The sequence below is a fragment of the Megalopta genalis genome, chromosome 7 (genome assembly GCF_051020955.1).
Source record: "Megalopta genalis isolate 19385.01 chromosome 7, iyMegGena1_principal, whole genome shotgun sequence".
Taxonomy (NCBI): domain Eukaryota; kingdom Metazoa; phylum Arthropoda; class Insecta; order Hymenoptera; family Halictidae; genus Megalopta; species Megalopta genalis.
The window spans coordinates 2,744,275-2,769,661 of NC_135019.1; the positions used below are offsets into that span (position 1 = coordinate 2,744,275).

Consider the following 25,387-nt stretch of genomic DNA (forward strand, 5'->3'; position numbering starts at 1 on the left):
TTTCTTCTGTGTTTTTTAATTATGTAGATAACGTTTTACAGTAAATGTAAATTTTGACATTTATACACTCTACTTTAATATCTAGTAAAATACTAGCGAATAAGTAGTAAGTAAATAAATACTAGTAAAGTATTTTTTCTCTTCAATGTATATTTATTTAAATATACAGTAATGTCTCCCTAACTGACGCTCAAATGGACAATTTGGGAAGAGGAGATACGATCACTCGAGCTTGCAGCTCGTTTTTATAGTTGTCGACAATTCGTGACTATAAAAACGATCCGCAAGGCTCGAACAATCGTATCCCCTCTTCCAAATTGTCCATTCTCGTGGACAATCTGAGCGTCAATTAGAGAGACATTACTGTATCGCTGCGATCTGTACTAATCGTTAATTCTTTTGCGCCCACTGTGTCCGATATGTGCAGCGTTTCTTCTGTGTTTTTTAATTATGTAGATAATGATTTACAGTGAATGTAAATTTTGACATTTATATACTCTACTTTAATATCTAGTAAAATACTAGCGAATAAGTAGTAAGTAAATAAATACTAGTAAAGTATTTTTTCCCTTCTATGTATATTTATTTAAATATACAGTAACGTCTCCCTAACTGACGCTCAAATGGACAATTTGGGAAGAGGAGATACGATCACTCGAGCTTGCAGCTCGTTTTTATAGTTGTCGACAATTCGTGACTATAAAAACGATCCGCAAGGCTCGAACAATCGTATCCCCTCTTCCAAATTGTCCATTCTCGTGGACAATCTGAGCGTCAATTAGAGAGACATTACTGTATCGCTGCGACCTGTACTAATCGTTAATTCTTTTGCACTCACTGTGTCCGATATGTGCAGCGTTTCTTCTGTGTTTTTTAATTATGTAGGTAACGTTTTACAGTAAATGTAAATTTTGACATTTATACACTCTACTTTAATATCTAGTAAAATACTAGCGAATAAATAGTAAGTAAATAAATACTAGTAAAGTATTTTTTCCCTTCTATGTATATTTATTTAAATATACAGTAACGTCTCCCTAACTGACGCTTAAATGGACAATTTGGGAAGAGGAGATACGATTACTCGAGCCTTGCAGCTCGTTTTTATAGTTGTCGACAATTCGTGACTATAAAAACGATCCGTAAGGCTCGAACAATCGTATCTCCACTTCCAAAATTGTCCATTTTTATGGACAATCGAAGTGGAAGTTATACTAGCGTTCGAATACTTTCGTTGCCCACTATAGTAATGTCTCCCTTACTGACGCTCAGATTGTCCACTAAAATGGATAATTTTGGAAGAGGAGACACGATTATTCGCGCCTTGCGGCTCATTTTTATCATTGCGAACAATTTATAACTATAAAAATAAACCGCGTGCGGCTCGAATAATCGTATTTCCTCTCCCCAAATTGTCCATTCTCGTGGACAATCTGAGCGTCAATTAGAGAGACATTACCGTATACGTGCCAGCCCTTAGCATCCAAAAGCGATAACCAAACACCAATGAAACCAACATTCCTCGTAATTAGCATCCACATGTACGTAAATCTAGCCAATCAGAATGGAACGCAGATCTCACGAAAAATAACTCCGACTCCCAAAGGGTTAAAGCGTCTCGAGAACCTGAAATTTCCGTTCGAAATCTCTTCGAAACGCAATCTGCGCGCGTGCCGGTATTGATTGCAGCGCCAAGAAAGGCGTCGATCCTTTGACGCCGGGAAGATCCTCGGCCACAAAGGGTTCGCAATTCGGAGGAATTAATTCGCGCTGCCCGTGCGAAGGAGACAAGCGTGCGCGGGATTAAGCAACTCGTTCAAGGACCCGTGGCATCAAGGATACGCAGCGGCGTCGTCGACAAGTGGATGAGAAAAAGCGGCAGGCGGATGTTCGCGCGCGGGGAACGAACGAGAAGAGGAGCGGAGAGGTGGGGTGGGGAGTGGGGGGACGGACACACAAACAAAATTTTATGGCTCGGTGAATATCCTGATTTAGCAAGGAGATCCCTTTTGTGAAACTGCCGGGGAAGATGGATTCCGGTGACGGAGATTGAAGCGGCCCGATGGAGATTTATCGACGTTGAAAATCCGAGCTGGTAGCATCGGTATCCGGGACTATTATTTGAAAGCTTGTCAATGCGTCAAAAAATCGGTCAGCGCGGAGAAATGATTACTGTCGTGTACCCGCGGCGCGTTCGTTGTTTGATGAACGTTAATCGAAACGTTGACCCGGTTCTCTCTCTCTTTCTCTCTCTCTCTCTCTCTCTCTCTCCCTCTCTCTTTCTCTCTCTCTCTCTCTCTCTCCCTCTCTCTTTCTCTCTCTCTCTCTCTCTCTCTTTCTCTCTCTCTCTTTCTCTCTCTCTCTCTCTCTCTCTCTCTCTCTCTCGCGGGCTCTCCGCGTGCGTCCACGCATGTCGCGCGGTTCCGCGCTCGCGGCGCGCGTCTGCGCCCGCGTGTGCGTGCAAGCGCGCGCGAGCGCCGAATCGACGACGGTCTATTTGTTCTCCGCGCGCGCGCGCGCCGCGCACATGAGAAATGATGCGTGGCGACCTGGAGCCACCGGCGGTGGATCCGGCCGAATTGTTAAACGGTATATATATTCTCCTTTTTTTTCTCCTCGCATTTTTGTTTCTCCCGCCCGTGTTTTTTCCCCTTTTCTCCCGCGTCCCGCTCGCCCCGCCGCCCCTAGAAAAAAAATATATATATATTCGCAGGATAAAAATTTCAATTGGGAAAAACCGGTTGCCCGGACTCCGCCGAGGCGAAAACGGGCCGGCGGTTGTGTTCGGGTCACCATTTTTACTCGATTAAACGGCGAACATTCGGAATTGTTCGCGGTTCATCGAGCCTTTATAAATGCGCCGATACGTCGGCGCCGGGGCAAATTCTGCCGACCGAGCCGTTAAACAAACTGTTAATAAAATATTTTAACCATTAGGATAACAGCTCGCGCCGCGACGAATTGCCTGTCGCGCGTTAAATTGTTATTCGCTTTGTATTGTTTTACGGGCTGCGCGGCTTGAATTTGAACGCGCCGCGGCGCGCGTTGTTCGAGGCCGGCGTGTGTTTCGGGTCGCGCGTGTCATTCGGACGACCAATTTCTAGGATTACAGTTGATGTCTCTCTAATCGACGCTCAGATTGTCCACAAAAGTGGACAATTCGGGGAGAGGAGATACGATTTTTCGAGAGGCTTGCGGCTCGTTTTTTATGGTTACCGATTGTCAACAACTATGAAAACGAGCCGCGAGACCTCGCATAATCGTGTTTCCTTTTCCTAAATTGTCCATTTTTTGTTTACAAGCTGAGGTGCAATTTGAGAGAATTCATTGTTATAGATAACGCTTTAACGCTTTGTCTGCCACGCCAACAAACTTCAAAATGGAATACAAGTATTTAACGCCAGATTGTCCATAAAAGTGGACGATTTAGGAAGAGGAGATACTATTATTCGAGCCTTGCGGATCGTTTTTATAGTCACGAATTGTCGACAACTATAAAAACGAAAATTGTCCATTTGAGCGTCAGTTAGGGCGACATTATTGTATATTTAAATAAATATACATAGAAGGGAAAAAATACTTTACTGGTATTTATTTACTTACTACTTATTTGCTAGTATTTTACTAGATATTAAAGTGGAGTATATAAATGTCAAAATTTACATTTACTGTAAAACATTATCTACATAATTAAAAAACACAGAAGAAACGCTGCACATATCGGACACAGTGGGCGCAAAAGAATTAACGATTAATACAGATCGCAGCGATACAGTAATGTCTCTCTAATTGACGCTCAGATTGTCCACGAGAATGGACAATTTGGGAAGAGGAGACACGATTATTCGAGCCCTGCGACTAGTTTTTTATAATTACTGACGCCGGCAGCTGTAAAGGTGAGTCGCGAGACTGCCAGTCATTCGAGTGGAATTTACAGTAATGTCTCCATAACTGACGCGCTGACATACTTGATTACGATGTTAATTATGGTCGATAACCGTACACTGTTTACTTATTGATCATGCTATAGCAATTAGAGCAACAGCGATATGTACAGTAATTTTTCCGTAATTTCTCTGTAAGAGAAAGAGACGTCGGAGAATAATTAAAGGGATTTAAATGGTCGCTTAGTTCGTCCGCGGTTCTAGATGCCGCTCTCCGCTTAAAAAATTCAAATACTGGCGAACGCAATAATCGATCGCGCCATTTACCGTTTCGAATATAAAGAATAAATCCGCAATGATTTTTCTTTGCTCGAGCAAAGGCGTGCCTAGCAACTCAGAATAAGACCGTAATTGCGCGCGAGAGGAGACACGGGTGTTCGGTCGCTTTCAAACATACGTACAGCAATGTCTCTCTAATTGACGCCCAGATTGACCACAAAAATGGACAAATTGGGAAGAGGAGACACGATTATTCGAGCCTCGCGGTTTATTTTTGTAGTTATAAATTGTCCACAATTATAAACAACGAGCTGCAAGGCTCGAATAATCGTATCTCCTCTTCCCAAATTGTCTATTTTTGTGCGCAATCTAAGCGTCAGTTAGGGAAACATTACTATACATACACAGGTGGGTCACATGCGTTCCGATAGACTCCAAAGGGTTAAGAATCGTCTCGTAATTTTCTCGCTTAAATCGCGAAGTTGCTTGATTTTTATACGCGACGGTTGAAACTTCGCTGTCAATTTTTCCACGATTTTCCGATACATCGCAAATATTGCCCGGACGTATCCCTCGTGGACGACAATAAAACGCGAAACGATCAAATTCCGTTGAACAAAAATTCGTTTTATATATGTGTAATAATTATTGGTTCTATGTCGTCGCTTGTTTTCAACGGCTATCAAAGACTTTTATAAGATGCCGCAGGATGACGCCGATCCACACGAATCCGCTATATTTAGGCGTAACGGATGAAAGTTTCATCGAATGGTAATGGCTAATGAAATTGCGCTATATAGCCGGCCGTTTCATGAATCATAATTTTATAGTCCATTAATTTCCAACTTTTAAGGATGTATTTTTCAACTCCATTCAATACTGGCTCTTTTACTCCACGCAGGCTGGCCGGTATTAATCAAATACTTTTCAGATAAAAATATACTACGGAAATTGATTTATTATAGTTACCCTTTGTTTCGGATTCCCTTGTAATCCGTGCTCTTTTCTCTATTCGGCCACGTATTTCAGAATTTCGAATGCGATTCAGGCTAACGAAAAAATGTAACAGCTTTTCGAAAATAAAAATTTATATCTCGTTAACGTAGATTCATAGTTGAAACAATTATTCCTCAAATCGTTAAGATCTATTATTCAAATTTGTATCTAGCTTTTTTATCTATTTATCTAAATTATTCAACGTGCTTTTCATGATTCCTTATCCAGATCCATTAACATTTAATTCCATGCAATCGAACAATCTTCGACAGAAATTAATCACTGAATTATAACATCCAATCGTGCAGAGGGATCGATCTCTATTTTTAGTTACACATTGATGCGCTTTCAGAAGCACATTTAATATAGTGGATCGAAGAATAGGTCGTGAACCATCGAAATTTGATTTAATCTGCAAGCGGCGTTAGGCGACGGATAAGCGTTCCTCGATAATTCTGAAACATGTTTGAACTTCGAAATATATGACATTCGGACATTTTTGGGGTATCCAGGCCAGGAATTGTATTTATGTCTGTCGAGCCCTCTTTATTCTTTTCGATAGAGCCGAGGATTATCCTTCGTTTCCTCTCTCTCTCGCGCTCTCTCTCTCTCTCTCACTCTCTCGCGCTCTCTCTCTCTCTCTCACTCTCTCGCGCTATCTCTCGCGCTCTCTCGCTCTCTCGCTCCCTCTCGCTCTCTCGCTCCCTCTCGCTCTCTCGCTCCCTCTCGCTCTCTCGCTCCCTCTCGCTCTCTCGTTCCCTCTCGCTATCTCGCACTCTCACGCTCTCTCTCTCGCGCTCTCCCTCTCTCTCTCTCGCGCACTCGCGCTCGCTTTCTCGCACTCTTTTTCTCTCTCACTCTCTCTCTCTCTCTCTCTCTCTCTCTCTCTTTGCACTCTCGCGCTCTCTCGCTCTCTCGCACTCTCTCTCTCTCTCTCTCTCTCTCTCTCGCAACGTACTTGCCGCGCGCCCTTTTGTAACGCCTAGTACAACGGATAATAATTACCAGAAAGTTCCAGGACCTAGGACTAGACTTAAGCGACGCGCGCGCGCGGGAAACTGAAAAGTTTCCCAGAACGAAATTCTCTCCTTTGTCCCAGAAACACAACCCCCAAGAGCATAATACACTACCTTATCTCGACCCGTGTTCCACCACCCTTGTAACGCAACCACGCCAACCCCGTCAATCCCGCGAAGATTATCGCATTGTCCTCGGATCTCCTGATGCATCACTCACCGCGTTTAAGAATCGTCGTAAAGAAGAGTGCTCGCGTATACACAGGCGAACGCACGCACCATGGATAAGCAGACCGAAGCAGACACTCGGAACGGATTGCTTTAAGAGGGTGTTTTAAGTCCGTGGCACGATACTCCAACCTTTCTCTAGTGCATTTACTTAATTACATCTGTTCGATCGACTTTGGAAAATTAGTTAGATATAAGTATATAGGAGTGGAGTAGTAGTTGATCATTTGTTACTGTATTTTAATGTGTTTTGACGAAAGTTTGCGTACGTTTGGCGAGATTTGAACGTTCAAGGTAGAAACACGGAGGGTTTCAATGTTTTATTGATAACAATCTATTTATTGGTGAAAAGGTTTTGTAAGATATTTAACCTTCTCAAGTCTGACAAATCTTGATAGAATTTTTAAAAATGTGTTATAAATATTAATTGATACTGTAAGTATTTTCAAAATATAAAATAGTATATAATATAACACACAATATAATATACAATACAATATACGATACAATACACAATACACAATACAATATACAATATACGATATAATAAGATATATTATACAATATACAATATAATATAAGATATATTATACAATATACAATATAATATAAAATATATTACACAATATACAATATAATATAAAATATATTACACAATATAAAATATATTATACAATACACAATAGTATATACAAAAACAATACAGAGTAAACAATAGAATACACAATACAATATAAAATACGATACAATATACAACAAAATATGAAATATATTATACAATGTACAATACTTACAACAAAATCACAGCAAAAAAACCAGCAAATTCTTCGACATCCCCCAGAACAATAAAATATTCCCCGAAACTCCAGGAACTCGAGTTCGAGCGAATCTCGCGAACAGCTCGCGCACAGCATCGAGGTTACGCAACGTTACACAACGTCCGAATAAGATTAATCATCGGTCCCGCAAGAAACGAAACAACGGCGGGGCGGCGAATTAAAACGTGAAACGAACGTCCATCAAGCGAATCCCGGGGAGTTTTCCAGAATTCCCGGAGACGTAACTCGAAAACATCAGAATGCTGCGAGGGGAGGAGAGGAAGGGTTACGTTGGAACACGCACGATTTTCCCCCGAAGTCTTGCTGGCTCCTCGCGCTGAAACTGCAACCAGTATTTCACCCTCTTTCCCCCGAAAATTCCGGCCGGCCTCGAAGACTAGCGGCACTTCCAAGGAAATAAACAACACCCCTTCAACCCTCTCACCTGCCCGTGAAACGAGTCTCGACGCTGTGTTCACCCCCCGCGATCGCCACAAGCTATACATCGTCCCGTCTCCGTCGTTCGCGCGCGTCCGCCGCGCTCGCCGTCTCGCTTCCCCCCCTTCGTTCTTTTCCCCACTCGGACCCCTCCTCTTCTTGGTCGTGCGGCCAAACCGCCCCTACGGCAGCACTTTATTCCAACCTCGGCACCGACGCGAAGTGGGTGGACGCGGGGTCGGCGGTACACCAAGGGGTGAGCGCGCGCGCGAGAGAGAGAAACCGAGCCCCGGAGAGAAAGAGAGAGAGAGAGAGGGAGCGAGAGAACGAGTGGAGGGGGTCGGCGGGGAGGCGACTAGAAACCGACAAAAAGAGAAACAGAGAGGCGAAGCGAGCCTCGGTGGGGGTGCAGAGGGTTGGAGTTGGCGTTGGTTAGACGCGGCGGAGGCGGCGGAGGTGGGGGTCGGAAGGGCAGACTGTGTTTCTCCGCGAACCCCTCCAGCCCCCACCTTGGCCGCACGGGCGCCAACGTCAAGCGCTTTCGAGACGTTAAGGCCGACACTCGTGCGGCGCACTTCGGCCCGACGACATCGGCGAGCATCGTGGTCACGTGCGCTTCGGGTACCGTGTGCCGCGGATCAACCCCTCGGTTTTGATCGACGGATCGCTGCCGCGTCGCGGACATCTCGCCGTATATCATTTTTTTTTTACAGTGACGATACGATCATCCGCGCTGCGACGAATCGTCTCCTCTCTCTCCCTCCCCCCTCGAAGCTGTCCCAGCCGTCCGGAGGACACGGGTCCTCGCTGTCACGTGGCTCGGGAAGTGGCGATGCGCGAGCAAGGGTGACAAGTGTTATGGTAAAGTGAGACACAGGTGATCGTTGCAGCAGGGTCGCGGCTGGTTCCTCGATGCGCCCTACCTCGGACGGTGCAGTGTGTACGCGGCGGCAAGTCAAGGATCTCTGACGAAAGGGACACAGTGTCGAGGGTTCTTCTTCTCTCGGTGTCGCCGGGGTTCGTAAGAAAGGTGCGCGACCGTTCTTAACAGGCACGGAGGATCCGGCGAACGTCTGCAACCCGCCACCATGAGGAAGTCCTACCTCGTTTTCGTGAGTATCGACACGGTTTTTACCGGCGATGATTGAAGTGTTCTTTCGCTTCTTCTGTGCGGACGTCCGTCCTCGTTGGTCCGCGCGCGCGCTCGTTTCGACGCTCCATTCGATTGTCGTTACTTCGCGCGGCGAAGAGAGAGAGAGAGAGAGTCAGTTCCCCGGAGAGCTCGGTGTCCCCGAGCGGTCGCGTTTTACGCTCGGCTTCCCTCTTTCTGGCCGCGCGTCTTACCGGGGATCAAAGACCGCCGTCCTCGCTTTAATCTGCCAACGACGCGATGGCACAGTTTCCTCCTCCGTGATCCCGCAGTTTTCAGATTCTGCGGTTGGTACCTGGGTCCCATGGGCCCCTCGGCTCGCTCGGCTTCCCCTAGCAGCCTGAGCTCTCTCGGTGCTCCGAGCTCGCGGATGCCGAAATTAACGGACATCGCCACGTGACTCTATCTCTCTCGCTCTATTCGGCGAACGAGGTCAGTCGGTGCACGCGACCCGCTCCGCGTCGATTCCGAGACTTTTCGGGGATAGGAGTACTCCTGTAAGATATGCCAGCGGGTCCTGGATCCTTATAGGATAACTGAGAATCTCGGATACCGCCGCGACTCGCGCCGCTTCGGATGGAGCTTCGAGAACTGCTGCGGAGAGCTTGCTCTCTTAACCCTTTGCACTCCGCTGTCCCCTCTCGTGGGACATCGTAATTCTAGCATATCGCTCGGATGTCCATGGGACATTAAAGTTGATTAGTGATTACGGGGAATTGAGTTATTTCAGCGCAACTTTTCGAGACATGCATGTTTCCCTGAAGTTCTCTCTTGAAATGGCACAAGAAATCAAATGAAAATATAGTAAAATTACTATGATATATACAAGAAATGTCAGCGGGTTTCGACGAGAACGCGAGAGGCGTGCTCACGACGGTCCGAGCACTTCAATGGCGCCATTTGAAAAGAGCGATAAGGCAAGTTTGTAGAAAGAAGGTCGGTATGCGAACATAGCACGCACTGTATAGTGAGATTTATAATCATAAAATCTGGAGGAAAAGATTTTCAAAGCTGAACTCGGTCTGGTTTGAAGCGTCGAGCGGTATAGATAGATCTAACGAGTGAGAAAATCGGAAGAGTGATTCTTCTCTTGGTAAATAAATTGTTTGGTAAAAGTTCTTTTGGTAAATATCATCTTGTGAGTTCGTAATAACAATTAGAAATTGTCAACCTATGTATTTATTCATATTTTTTATTAGAACAATGGCAAAACGTTCGAACACGAATGAGTCTCATGACACAAGCAGTAGCGAAGATGTGCTCCGGATAGACGTTTAGACAGATATGTTAGAAAGACTAACTGTAGAAGGTTTTCTTCTACGGTTAGTCTATCGTTTTGGTAGCAGCGATAGTGATATCGTCCAAGCAACAAGGCGACGAGAGAAAGAGTTCGCATAGATAGCGATTACAACAACAAAACAAATTTATAAAACAAACGATAACAAAATTATAAAAAATAAAATACTGATTTTTTTGCAAATTTCTCGATTTCAGCCAATTCATATAAGTCCATTATCATTATAATATGTTAGTTAGTTCCAAAACCATACTAAATAATACGAGGGTCCGTAAATGCCCGTTTCTGCCGAAAAGTGGCGCTGAGTAGCTGGTAGCCAACGTCCAGAATGGTTCGGAGTGCTAAGGGTTAAGGGATGATACGACGAGCCCGAGTTTCGGCTAGCGTAGGATTTCATTGATATGTATGCCGACGGCATAGTGGCACCACGCTGGTGCCATGCAAAAGCTATCCGTTGTATGCCGGTGGTACCGCTTTGGTGCCATCTTAAAAAACTGAAGTAACATTTGAACTATATTTCTTGGGTGTTAAAAGGCAGCGAACTAACTATAGCATTGTGCTTGTTTAACTAAGAATTAAGAACGAAAATTCTTGGATGACATATCTTAATTTTAGGAATTTATATTACCGCCATCTTCGACATTTTCTTTTTAAATCTAAAATTTCCAAGCTATTATGCCGGCATCGAACGAAAGAATCATATCTAAAATCTCCCTTTATTAGTGTTAATAGCGAATCTAGCGATCGTGGCGATTCCGTTGTCCATCCGCGGATTCGTTTCTTTTTTACTGATGATGTTAACGAAAGGGGTGGGATGCGATGGGTGCCCAAGGGAGATTCTTGGTTATTTTATATGAGTAATATAACCATTATTAACTCTTTGCACTCGAGTCTGGTGAGTCTGAGGCACCACTAAAATTATTGTATCATGTTCTAACATCACTTTTATGTCTCATCGAAGTTTAGATTATAAATATTATTAAAGGTATAACTGTTCTATAAATCGGGAGACTCAATTTCGTGTGCATAGAATGCACTTTGTCATATAAAATGGAATTATTGTAAAAATGATTTTACAGAAAAATTATTTTAGATTTACTGTCGAAATGGCTTCGAGTGCAATGGGTTAACATTCGCGCGCTCCTCAGACATGCAATGCGCGTTATAAATCGCAATGCAATGCGGATCTTATGAATTTGTGACGGAAATGAGCAGTAACGCAATGAGAGCGTTAATAAGATATAAAGACATGGACATGTTCTTCTGAAGTAGTCGAAATCATTGACAGAGAAAATAAATTTTAATTTGTCTTCCCTTTCAATGCATTTCTGCTCTCAATTCTTAACCCCTTGTCGTACCATTTTCTTCATGGTTGCAATGATTAGAAGTTTCACGATTGCGATAATTTCTAAGAAGAAGAAGAAAAAAAAAAGATAATTTATATTTGTTGTTTGTCTACGTTTACTTAAATGTTTAAATATACCGATGACAAGAAATCAGAATTTTATTCAGATTAAACAGAACGAAATATAGCATTCATTTTTAACAGAAATAGAAATTTAATAGAAATCATTTTATTAGTCAATCATTTCATCAATCATTGTATTATTATTTACATTTTCATTATTTATTATCGTTATATTATTTATTAAATTTCATTTAATAGAAATCTCCGTCACGTGTCAGACTCGTCAAAGTATGGCAAGGGGTTAATTTTTTATAATGATCCGCAAGTCTAATCGTAAATACACCAACTCCTTAACCGCTTGATGAAGATTTATTTGAAAAAATTTATTTGAAAGAAGATTGTTTTATTTGAAAGAATATACAGATTTATTTGAACAAATTCTTGGAATTCTTTGGAACAAATTTAATTTGTTGATGCGTAGAATAGTATACATATAAAGGCAGTAGATTTTGTGCGAGAATTCATTTATTCTAACGACGTAATATACATAGCAATTAGAAGCTTGAATGACGAATTAGTCTCGTCATTCGTAACTTAGGCAAAACTAAGTTTGAATACTAAGTTAATACTACTTAGTTGATACTAAACCTACCGTGCCCGTCAAAATGGCAGATTTCGCACTGTTTCTCTCGAAATTGTTGAAATCATGAAGATTCTTTCACGGGAGGAAACCAATTTCTGCGTCGAGCCAATGCATTTAGCCACGGAGATTAAATTTTCATACTTCTGATCTGTGTTCAATACAATTTTAAATGACTATGTACCTGAAATATTCATCAGTTGTCCACTCACGATTTGCGGCGTATTTTAAAATACGCCTGTCGATTATACCGTCGGATATGCTCGATTGACGTTCTTTTTTTTTATTTATTTCAATTAATGATGTAGTGGAATCGGAAACGTCGTCGGTTATCCTGGATGCATCGTATCATTCTGGTCACGCGTTTTAGTACCGCAGAATTGACATGTACGCGTGTCAAATAATACATGCGAGGGCAAAATAAAAATTATACAATAAAATCTCAAAATACCAATTGCATCGACATCGTTTAAAGCGATATTCATGGATCTAATGTTGCATAATTTACGCAAGTAATTCTAAAATCGCTAACTACTGAAATTTTCTTAACCTTGCCAAATACGGTAATGTCTCTCTAATTGACGCTCAGATTGTCAAAAAAATTGGGCAATTTGGGGAGAGAAGATATGATCATTCATGCCCTGCGGTTCGTTTTTAAAGTTTTAGAATTGTCAACAACTATAAAAACGAGTTGCAATGCTCGAATAATCGTACCTCCTCTTCCCAAATTGTCCATTTTTGTGCACAATCTGAGCGTCAATTAGGGAGACATTACTGTAATCGAGGGAAAAATAAAAATTATACAATGAAAAATTAAAGCGATGTTCATGGATCTAATGTTGCATAATTTACGCAAGTAATTCTAAAATCTCTAACTACTGAAATTTTCTTAACCTTGCCAAATACGGTAATGTCTCTCTAATTGACGCTTAGATTGTCCAAACAAAATTGGGCAATTTGGGGAGAGGAGATATTATCATTCGAGCCCTGTGGTTTGTTTTTATAGTCACGAATTGTCAACAACTATATAAACGAGCTGCAATGCTCGAATAATCGTACCTCCTCTTCCCAAATTGTCCATTTGAGCGTCAGTTAGGGAGACATTACTGTATCTTTAAATAAATATACATTGAAGGGAAAAAATACTTTACTAATATTTATTTACTTATTACTTATTTGCTAGTATTTTACTAGATATTAAAGTGGAGAGACATTAGGGAGACATTACTCTAATGAGATACGTGTACGGTTCGTGCACTGTGTAGCTAAAAAATTAGTCGATTATTCCGAAGAAAATATGAGAGATATCTTTCATGTCCTACTCGTGATACAATGTAGTAAAATTTTGCGTTTTGATTACATCGTTTCCGATAATAATATACGAATTAATTCAGTTCTAACATTTTATACACATTACGATCAAATATAATAGAACAGTTTTTATTTTTATTCTCTGTATCTGTGCATTGTATTGACAATGTACATTTACAATTCAACAGCATTTTTTACACGTCTCGAACACGTGTACATCGACTGTTTCTAGAATTAGTTTAACCCTTTCAGTGCTGACAATCAAAATTGCGTTAGACCAACAACGATACATCATCGTCCGGCAGTGCAAGGGTTAAACCGTAGCCTTGCTCGCAATTGCTCGCGACGTAGAACAAGAGTTTTTCGTTCGACGAGCTCTCCTTTATGCCATAATTATTCATACCTTTCAACAAGTTGCAAATAACTTCCGTTCGTGGACTTTGTAATTTTGGAAATTCATGGAGTTCGGTTTCCACGACGAGAATTATTGCGCGCTGCTGGAAAACTGAACGTCTTCGTTATTTTTGTGAATTCCTTTGCATGAAGTTTATTTTTTAAATAAAGTGTATTTGCCAAATGGATCAGTTTAAAAATGATTGCGTTGAAATCGTACAACTGGAAATCTAGAAGAACGCTAAGAAATGTCAATGATAGGTCAGCTCTGCCGATCATCTCGCCGATATGTTTCCTTAACCGATAAACAAACCCACGATTAACGCTAAACTTACCGAACAATAAAATTGATTCATGTGCATTGTGTGATAAGAGCGAAAAGATGCAATTTAATTTAGATTTTGTACAGTTTTTTTGTTATGGTAGTTGTCATACATAATAAGTGGTACAATAATTTTCCTTGAAAATGTCTTAATTGTTATTATTATTTTAAAACAAGAAATCGGTCATTCCATCGTGATAGGTTTAGTGTTAACAATCATAGTAGAGTATTAAATAGAGTTAAGGTTATGTTATTACTATATGACTATATGGTTCTTGATTATATGATTACATGATTCATGATTATATTATATGATTATATGATTCTTGATTATATTACATGATTACGTGATTCATGGTTATATTATCTGATTACATGATTCATGATTATATTATATGATTATATGATTCTTGATTATATTACATGATTACGTGATTCATGGTTATATTATCTGATTACATGATTCTTGATTATAGTATATGATTGTATGATTCGTAATTATATTATATGATTATTTGATTCTTGATTATGTTATATGATTATATGATTCTTGATTATATTATATGATTACGTGTTTCATGATTATATTATATAATTATATGATTCTTTTGATTATATTATATGATTCATGTTTCTATTATATGATTATATGATTCTGGATTATATTATATGATTACCTGATTCATGATTATATTATATGATTATATGATTCATGATTATATTACATGATTATATGATTATATGATTCTTGATTATATTATATGATTATATGATTCATGTTTCTATTATATGATTCTTTTGATTATATTATATGATTACGTGATTCATGATTATATTATATGATTATATGATTCTTGATTATTTTATACGTTTACATGATTTATGATTATATTATATGATTATATTGTATGATTATATTTATTATATGAGTTTAAAAATACTTTACTACATAGAGTGTTAAAAGAGTGACATAAATAACAAGACAGAATTTATTTAAACTTCTCACCATGAAATTTTCACCACAGAAGCGTCTCTATAATTTCAATAATTTTTAAACAAAAAATATGAAAGTGCGGTGTTCTTAACCGACACGTATGAATTTAGCATTGACTTCAGTTTCTGCAATGAGTTGCACCATACTACTAAAAGCCGGTGATTACGTACGACTCGTCAGATTTCGAGAATTATACCTACACCGTGTGCCCGATGACAGGGCCTACACGTGTGCCAACTTTTCGGCCGACGTTGTGCTCGTGGGCGTCGGTTGTCCTTATCGATTAAAATCGGCCGAACTTTCTTTGTTACCAGAGATTATAACGGGGGATGGTTTCGCGGCAGACATTCCGGGTTGAGAAATTCGGGTTAGCGGATACCGGAATTTTGAAAGCGGAAACAGGCTGCGTGAGCGGCTCCAGGACGAATGATCAATTTTCCGAGCCTCTCGTGTGCGCGATATTTGGGTCGCGTGGCGCGCGCGCGGAAAAGGCTACACCTAGAATCGTCACACGAAAGTAATAAGGGAAAAATGCCAGTTAAATCCACGGACAAAGCGCGGTTTCGCGAGACCGGTCGTTGATTACGGTCCCATTAAACGCGGGGCAAATTATTATCGATTCGAGGCTGTTATCCGCCGCGTGCGCTCGACGTTTCCTCTCTTTCTCTATCTCTCTCTCTTTTTCTCTCTCTGTCTCTCTTTCTCTCTCTCTTTTCGGCCACGCAGCTGCATATTAATCAAATTCAATTTTCGTGACCTGTAATTCGAAATTTTTTTCCCCAGCCGAAAAGCACCGTCGCGAAATCTCGTCGATTAATATCGCGATTGACGAACGGATTTTCCGGTTTGCCGCGCGAGAAATTGTTACAACGCCGACAATAAGCATCCGGACGCTGCTGGTTCTCTGCAAACCGGAGTTCATCCTTCGGCTGGCTATGGTCGACTTAATTCGAATGGAACGCTTTGCGAACGAAGCTCGCGCAGTTTAAATCCACCTCGACGTATTTTTCGGGGACGAGCGAACGATACCTTGGAACAAGTTAGAACTATCTTGGAACTATCTTAAAATTATCTTAGAATAATATAATTTTTATTAGTATGATTATTATTTACCTATATTAAAATAGTTATCATAACCGTATGGTTACTATTTACATTAAGTTTGCATTTGTAAAATGATCATAAGTGATCACCTCGACGTATTTTTCGGGGACTTGAAACAAGTTAGAACTATCTTAGAACTATCTTAGAACTATCTTAGAACTATCTTAGAACTATTTTAGAACTATCTTAGAACTATCTTAGAACTATCTTAGAACTATTTTAGAACTATCTTAGAACTATCTTAGAACTATCTTAGAACTATATATATTATATATCTCTTAGAACTCTCTCTCTTCTCTATCTTAGAACTATCTTAGAACTATTTTAGAACTATCTTAGAACTATCTTAGAACTATCTTAGAACTATCTTAAAATAATATAATTTTTATATTATAACCGCATGGGGTTACTATTTACATTACATTTGTATTTGCAAAATGATCATAAGTGCAAGTGAAAATTAAATAACTATGAATTAATTCTAATCCTATAATTATAATTAAATAATTAGATTGAATATTTAGTTGGTCCTTCATTGTTTTCTCATGACGTAGATGTGTGAAAATAACAGAACTTTTGCTAGAAATGAGATGAAGCGATGATGTCTTTTTTTAGGTTAAAACTGAATCGTTGCAGAATAAGGACAAATTGTATAGGATGTAGTATGAACATTTTTGAACAATGAAAATTTATGTTGAACTTGAAATGTTCCGACAAAATTGCGATTTATAGAGTATCATGTACAGTTGAATCATTTTTGTGGGACACGTTATACATCGTTTCTCGTAGTTTTGGACACGCTGCTTTCAAATCCGATCGTAAAATTGATTTACCGCTTCAGGATTTAAGATCGATTCGACGCGCTAAGTGCCGAATATTGACTCGAAGAATTCACGGAACGTCGAAGTCATTTAATTAACGAAACCGAAATTAGAAAGCGAAAGTTTAGCATAGGAAATATTAGTTCAGCTACTTTGTATTCTACGAATCCTAGTAACATTGAATTTGTCCAATATATTACAACAAAAATGAATTTCGAAAGTCTAGTTACAAATTAGCGTCACCCATACGTGACTCGCGCGGCACTGAACGTATTAAAAAGTAATTAAGGTCTGCCGCAATAATTACAAAACCGACTACAAACTACAAATTACAAAATTGCGAAGTGAAGGAAAATACGTGTATTAAAAACAACTGTATTTCTGGAAAATTATAGTTTAAAAATTATAATATAACGACCGCTAACTCGGTAGCCGTAAAAATTAGTTACAATCTAGACGATTCATTTAATAAAACAAAACTGAGAAGTTGCTATTTATGATACTAATTGCTCATCGATTACTCTTTCTTATTGTCGATCACTCTTATCGTTCGATCTGCAGCTTTCAGCGCAGATAATCGACCACTAAAACTTCTACAAAATTAGCGCAGTTTAACTTAATTAAATGCGTTTAATTAAGGCGTGGATTTGAATACAATCTATTACAATAAAAATGAATCTGAAAGACCTAAAACTATCTTAGAATAATATAATTTTTATTAGTATGATTATTATTTACCTATATTAAAATAGTTATCATAACCGTATGGTTACTATTTACATTAAGTTTGCATTTGCAAAATGATCATAAGTGATCACCTCGACGTATTTTTCGGGGACAAGCGAACGATACCTTGGAACAAGTTAGAACTATCTTAGAACTATCTTAGAACAATCTTAAGACTACCTTAGAATAATATAATTTTTATTAGTATGATTATTATTTACCTATATTAAAATAGTTATCATAACCGTATAGTTACTATTTACATTAAGTTTGCATTTGCAAAATGACCATAAGTGATTACCTCGATGATCGACCACTAAAAAAATCAGCGCAGTTCAATTTAATTAAATGCGTTTAATTAAGGCGTGGATTTGAATACAATCTATTACAATACAAATGAATCTGAAAGACCTGGTTAAAAATTAGCGTCACGGTTAAAATGACTCACGCGGCACCGAACGCGTCGAGCGAAATAATCGACGAAAATCCTGATTCCGCGAGCCTAACCGTTATTTCGGTCACCGCGAGTTGCGGCCAGGAGCGAATATCGCTCGGAGCTGCCGGCGCGCTAATTAATGTTTAGCGTTCGAGAGAAGTTGATAGAGCGTTTTGACGGAATCGCGGCCGGGGCGTCCCGCTTTCCGCGAAGAAAGTTGAATGCCTTTCCGAGTCGTATTGTGCGAATTTCGGGCCGTTGCTGTTTGACGCTGCCTGAAACTTGGCCGAAACTTACGAGCTACCACGCTTCGCTACATACAATACCGGTCGGGGAGAGAGTTCCCGGAGCTTCGAAAGCTCCGCCGTTTGCCGGCAGTGCTACGAAAGAACTCGTGAATGTGCAAACATCTAATGCATGCCGTTTGGACCTGTTTCTCGATGATTCCAACTTCCGTGGAACTTCGGATCCTCCGAGAGCCAGCCCGCTTCACCGTCCCCTCTTTTTTCTTCTTCTTCTTCTTCTTCTTTCTATTTCGACGAGATATCGCCATCCCGCTGACGACGCACACCGCTCGAAATGGGTTAGACGAACCGGGATCGCTTCGTAGAAAAATCAGCCATTAACTCATTCATCGCTTTGCGCGATCTTTTTGGAATTGTCGGAGCCACGTCGTCGCCAGGAATTCATAACCACAGAAGATATGCAGGGTGTCCCAAAAATGTCTCGCAATCCGAAAGTGGCGGGTTCCTCGGGTCATTCGAAGCAACTTTTTCCTTTACAAAAATTTTCTCCGAGGCACCGTTAACGAGTTATTAACAAAAAACAGTGACCAATGAGAGGCGAGCTCGGCTGGCGCGGGACGACCGAGCCAATGAGCGGAACTAGGCTTCGTGCGCTGCTTGGCTGGGCCGCCTCGCGTCAGCCGTACTCGTTTCTTATTGGTCACTGTTTTTCGTTAATAACTCGTTAACGGCGCCGCGGAGAACATTTTTGTAAAGGAAGAAGTTGCTTCGAATGATCCGAGGAACCCGCCATTTCCGGATTGCGAGGCATTTTTGGGACGCCCTGTATTTCTCTCGGTCAACACTTGTTGGCTGCGAACGTTCTGTAATGTCGTTTTGTAATGTTCTTAATATCGTTTATATTAGGGTGGAAACTATGAATAATATTAATATTATATATTATATTATAATATTATATATATTATTATATATAATATATAATTATATTATATATATATAATATTATAATATTAAACTATGTATATTAATATTGTTCTTTGTTTAGTCTGTGTCCGGCTCGTTGTAACGTGCGCTCGATATTTTTATGTATAAATTTTGAACGTATTCTTTTCTTATTCTCGTTTCGTAAAAGTTTTTCGCGTTTGTATACCATTTTTATCTGATTTTTCTCCGACGGAAACGAAACGCGATTTACATCTACTTTTCTTGTACGAGTTCAAATTGAATCATAGCGCGGCTCGAGCTTCGAGGAACATTAATCATGCATTCGGAGATGGATCCGCTAATGAAAAATATGCTCGATATTGGCAGAAAGTCGTAGATGCTAATGGAAGTTGTTTCGATCGAATATAATAAATAATGTGAAGTTTGCGCGTTTTGCTTTTTATTTTTATTCAACGCCCGTTTCATTGTTTCCAATCTAATAATTGTTCGTAATAGTTGATTCTGGATAAACGAGGAACGTTTATCAATTTGTTCGTTGTACAATTACGAGAACAAGTATTACATTTCAGATGGAATCATTTCATTCGAAAAGGAATATTTGTCCCGTTTAACCGGCTAGTTTTTCTGTGAGATTTTGTTTATTAGTTTCTCGACATCCGCAATACAGTAATGTCTCCCCAATTGACGCTCAGATTGCCCACAAAAATCGACAATTTTGGAAGAGGAGATACGATTATTCGAGCCTTGCGACTCGTTTTTATAGTTACCGATTTTCAACAATTATAAAAACGAGCTGCAAGGCTCGAATAATCGTGTCTTCTCTTCCTAAATTGTCCACTCTTGTGCGCAATCTCAGCGCGAATTAGGGAGAAATTATTGTATTAGCTGAATCGATTTTTGTATTCAACCTACTTCTTGGAATTCAACATTGACAACTGGCAACTAAAATGAACCGCGAGGCTCGAATAATCATATCTCCTCTCCCCAAATGTCCACTTTTATGCGCAATCTCAGCGCGAATTAGGGAGAATTCCTGTATTAGCTGAATCAATTTTTGTATTCAACCTACTTCTTGGAATTCAACATTAACGATTGGAAGCTAAAACGAGCCGCGAGGCTCGAATAATCGTGTCTCCTCTCCCCAAATGTCCACTTTTATGCGCAATCTCAGCGCGAATTAGGGAGAATTCCTGTATTTGCTGAATCAATTTTTGTATTCAACCTACTTCTTGAAATTCAACATTGACAATTGGAAGCTAAAATGAGCCGCGAGACTCGAATAATCGTGTCTCCTCTCCCCAAACTGTCCACTTTTATGCGCAATCTCAGCGCGAATTACGGAGAGAAATCACTGTACTTCGATTTTGTGGGAATTTTCGGGGTGGATTTTTAGCAGCGAACGCGTCGAACGCGAGCATTTCGAGCATTCAGGGAACGAGTTAGCCATCGTTTCGCTCCGGAGGACAAGCCTGACTCTGTTTTCGGTCACCCGGCAAACAAACGGAGTCGACAGGGGGGAGTCCCTAATGTCGCGGGACAATGGCTAGATCGCTTCGTTACCTGATTCGGGAAGTTTTCTCACCTTTCGAGAGGGGCCGGGAAGCCAGGCCCGCTCACCTGGACAAAAGTCTGCTCTATGAGCCGGCGATTTTGCGTGACCACCCTGGTAGACACAGCCCCCGACGGCGGGCCATTGTACGGCCTCTTCCCGGCGGATCTCTGTCGCCACCCTTTGCTCCCCACTCCGGCGGCCGATACCTGGCCGAAAGAGCTCCTCTCTCTCTCTCTCTCTCTCTCTCTCTCTCTCTCTCTCTCTCGGGGTGGGTGTCTTCTCCGGACAATGGCTTTGGAATCATCGGCGCGAGCCAAACCGGCCGCAAAAAAGCCGGCAAATAAAAGTCCGCGAGCCGGTGTCGAGATGAACGGATAACGGGGGCGTGAAAGCAGATAAGTCGAAGGGCGACGGAGGGGCGCGGCGGCGGTGGTTGCGTCTCGCAAAAGAACCGGTGAAGTGCTTGCCGTGTTAATGACGACACCGGCGCGGCGCCGGGATCACGAGTGCCTCGGATGATTCCCGGGGGAGGGGAAACTGTGGACGCTTTACACACAATTATTCTTTCCCTCGTATTGATCACGCGCTCTCGTATCACCGGCAGATGCAAATATCCGCGCGATGTCATTATGCGCGAGCATCACTTCACCGCCGGAATCGGGCCAACGAGCGGGAAAGTGTTGCTTCGCCGGACGTCGATTGGGGGGATGTCGGCGATACGTCGCGCGATCTGGTTCGCTTTCTTCACTTTATTTATACGTGTAATCGTTGCCACTTCTGGCAGGAAGTATTAGGAAGTCGGCACCGTGAACGGAATGCGCCGCGAACTTATTTTCGGCCGCATCGCGATCGAATTAGCGAGCGAACAGCGAGCGAACTTCCGTCACTTTGGCCAACTATTGGGTTGGCAACTAAGTAATTGCCGATTTGTTCAATGAAAAGAAAGATTTTTTTTTACTTGGAACGAAGTTTAATCTGTAATGTATTTTCCATTTTTTGTTCGATGACCTTTCGCCATCTCTCTGACAACTTGAAAATTCCACGCTCGTAGAAAGTCTGACCCTTTTCGGCCAAAAACTGAGTTAAGCGAGATTTTACAGCGTCATCGTCGTTAAAAGTTTTACCACGAAGGGAGTTGTCCAGGGATCGAAATAAGTGGTAATCCGATGGCGCGAGATCAGGCCTATATGGTGGGTGTAACATCAATTCCCAAGCAATATCCATCAATTTTTGCCGAGTAGACAAAGACGTATGCGGCCTAGCATTGTCCTGCTGGAAAATGACACCTTTACGATCGACCAATTCTGCTCGCTTTTCCTTGACCGCTGCATTCAATTTGTCCAGTTGCTAACATTCACGGATAATAAAAAATAACATAATAATAATAACAATAATAATTGTATAATATAACATTTACGGATATTGGAAATGGGTAGATAAATAAAAGTAAAACGCAGTGAATTAAACTTATCCCTTTTAGTTTATTAATTTGATGTACGAGGAAGGACCGTCTTTACTCTCCTGATTGCTCCAGGAGACTGAAGACTATTCACAAAGACGAAACCAAAAACGTCACCTAAAGACAAAGAGCACTCTGTTCTATATACATATGAAATCATTGTTTATCTAATGGTACTCTGGCGAGACTCTCGGCGTCGATTCGTTTTTGTAACTTATATGCTAGAAGGAAAAACTTCTGAGTATTCAAAAGAGAGAAAATAATCCAATAACGGATATCATAAAAATGGGAGTGAGAGACATCTATAACTGAAATCGGCAATTAATTAGTTGCCAACCCAATATTAACCCCTTCGTCGCGGGCAACGTCGGAATCGCGTTCGAAACACAGTAATGTTTCTCTAATTGACGCCCAGATTGTCCAGAAAAATGGAAAATTTTGGAAAAGGATTGTTCGAGCCTTGTCCCTCGTTTTTTACGGTTATCGATGGTCAACGACTATAGAAACGAGTTGCAAGGCTCGAACAATCGTATCTCCTCTTCAAAAATTATCCAATTTTTGTGCGCGATCCGAGCGCCAATTAAGGTGGATTTACTTGGTCTAATTGAAGGCCGGTGTTCCACCATTGAAATCGGTATTACGACAGATGCTGCCGATTCTATGTAAAGTAGCGCGTCAAAGGCCAACAGATCAAGTTGTTCCGTTGTTGTTTCTATAGTTGTTCAACAACTATAGAAACGAGTTGCAAGGCTCGAATAATCGTATCTCCTGTTTAAAAATTATCCAATTTTTGAGCGCGATCCGAGCGTCAATTAAAGAGGATTTACTCGATTTCAAGGATTAATCGTTCCGAATAATTCGAGGCCGATTAGCATCGTCTAATTGAAGGCCGGTGTTCCACAATTGAAATCGGTATTACGGCAGATACGGCCGATTCTATGTAAAGTAGCGCGTCAAAGGCCTACAGATCAAGTTGTTCCGTGAGTCCCAGTTACACGGCCACCCATGGGAAATCTCGGCTAGCATCTCCGACGACGCAACCCCTGAGTCACTTGCAAGGCATAAGGAAACATTCTATAGATACACGTCTACGAGCGACTGGCGCACCGAGATCGGTAATGGTCGCGAGAATTTCCAGAAGTCTCATCGGACCGAGCCGCGCCGCGCCACGCCGCGCCGGCTTTCTGTGCGCGATGCTATTCCGATCCGGCGCGGCCCGGTCGATTCGAGCTTTCGATTAAATTTTCTCGAAGACCACAGGTAATCTTCCGCAGCTATTATCGCGACGATGATCAGCCGGGCCTCTGTGACTAGCCTATCGAGCCGCCTTGTAATAGGATTTCGGAGACATTTCGGCTCTCCGAGATGTTGGCCGCAGTTTACCATGAATTATTCGGCTTTTTATTACAGTTCCGATCGAGCCGAAGCGAAAAGACTCTTCGCGAACGATCCGATTACCGATTCGCGGCAGATTCATCGAAGAGACACCCTCCCTGTTATACGGGCGTCGCTCGATTCTACGGACTTCCTGCGACGGCTTCGCCAGATCTTCGAGTTCATTTTTCAGAAAACTCCTCGCACCTGCGATTTCAATCGTTCCGAGCGATTATTTCGCTGTTCTTTGGCTCGTTTACCGGCACGGTGCGCCGGTATAGCGTCAATTAGAGACACAGTACCGTACTTTGATGTTAAGGTTGTGTCATACTCATGGCAATTGTAACATCAGTTTGTCGAAACTAAAATGCTCTGTTTGATAATGTATTATAAAACGAAATACCAATTGGATTAACATAGAAGCAAACGTTTATGAAACTTTAGCACTCGAACGGCGGACTCGGGGTCGATTCAGACCCAGACTGGAAAAATTGATATCCGAACGTCAAGGTTATCACAGCTATTTTCACTTATCACACGTTTCGACTAAGTCTACAGAAGAACTGAAGTATATAGAAGGAATACCATGAAAAATATTTTCAAGAAAATTGACATAATCTTAACATAACCTTGACCATAAAATATATGTTCAAGAAAATTGACGAATAAAAAGATAAATGGTCACAAGTATACCTAGTTATATTTTACCAGAATGGTTCGCCGTGCAAGGGTTAAAGAACGCCCTAATTTCCGGAGAAAACCAAGTCGAAAACCAATTTTATAGTGTTTTACAGTTTTATAGCGTCTTTTTACATCGTATTTTAAGCCGATTCGTTTAATTAACCCTATGCGCTCGAGTGGCGAGTTTGAGGAACCGCTAAAAATTGTTATACCATTTTCCGAAGTAATTGTAACCAGATTTGTCATACTTAAAAAATAAAAACTGTTAAAACTGCAAGTATAGTGTTTCCCAACAGGCTCAATTTGATAAGCACAAAGCGCATTGAATCATACAAAACGGAAATACCGTAGATCGGAAAGCGTCTTCTGAATCTCGAATGTAAAATAGCTTCGACTGCAAAGCGTTGAAAAAAACAGGCACTTTCAGGTACCTCCGAATTTCTCTGTGCCAGTCCTGCGGCCGTGTAATTCACTTAAATCACGCCTACGTATTTATATAAATCGTCCACTCTTGTTCACAAGTCGAAGGAAAATCGCGGAGAATCGACCGCACCGATGAATAAAAAGACAACGGTGAACCGTTCAACGAATCACGAATGCGTAGACGTGTTCCGTCGAGCAATCAGCGTCGACCGAGAAATGTTATTTTCCTGCGTCCGTCGCGAATTACCGGTTGAAACGATAATCGAGCACAATTTGCGTATCACACGATAGCAGATGGCCTTCCGTGGCTGTCCTTCGGTCAGCGAAAGCGACTACATATTTATCTGGCCGGGGATGATTCACTGCGGCAAGGTAGCGCACAGTCATCCCCGACTATGGTCGTCATCGTTCCACGTCGCTGTTTCTCGTCGACCGAGTGTTTCCAAG

At 41.2% G+C, this 25,387-nt stretch overlaps 1 protein-coding gene across 2 annotated transcripts in view; it reads left to right on the forward strand.

Moving 5' to 3' along the window:
• The first annotated feature begins 8,208 nt into the window (after positions 1 to 8,208).
• Positions 8,209 to 25,387, forward strand: part of nolo (ADAMTS-like no long nerve cord) — a 628,447-nt gene continuing 611,268 nt past the window's right edge. For both annotated transcript variants that reach the window (XM_076523533.1, XM_076523534.1), the window contains exon 1: positions 8,209 to 8,771. In XM_076523533.1, the coding sequence (XP_076379648.1) occupies positions 8,748 to 8,771 (24 nt within the window). In that variant the 5' untranslated portion in view covers positions 8,209 to 8,747. The remainder of the gene's footprint in view (positions 8,772 to 25,387) is intronic.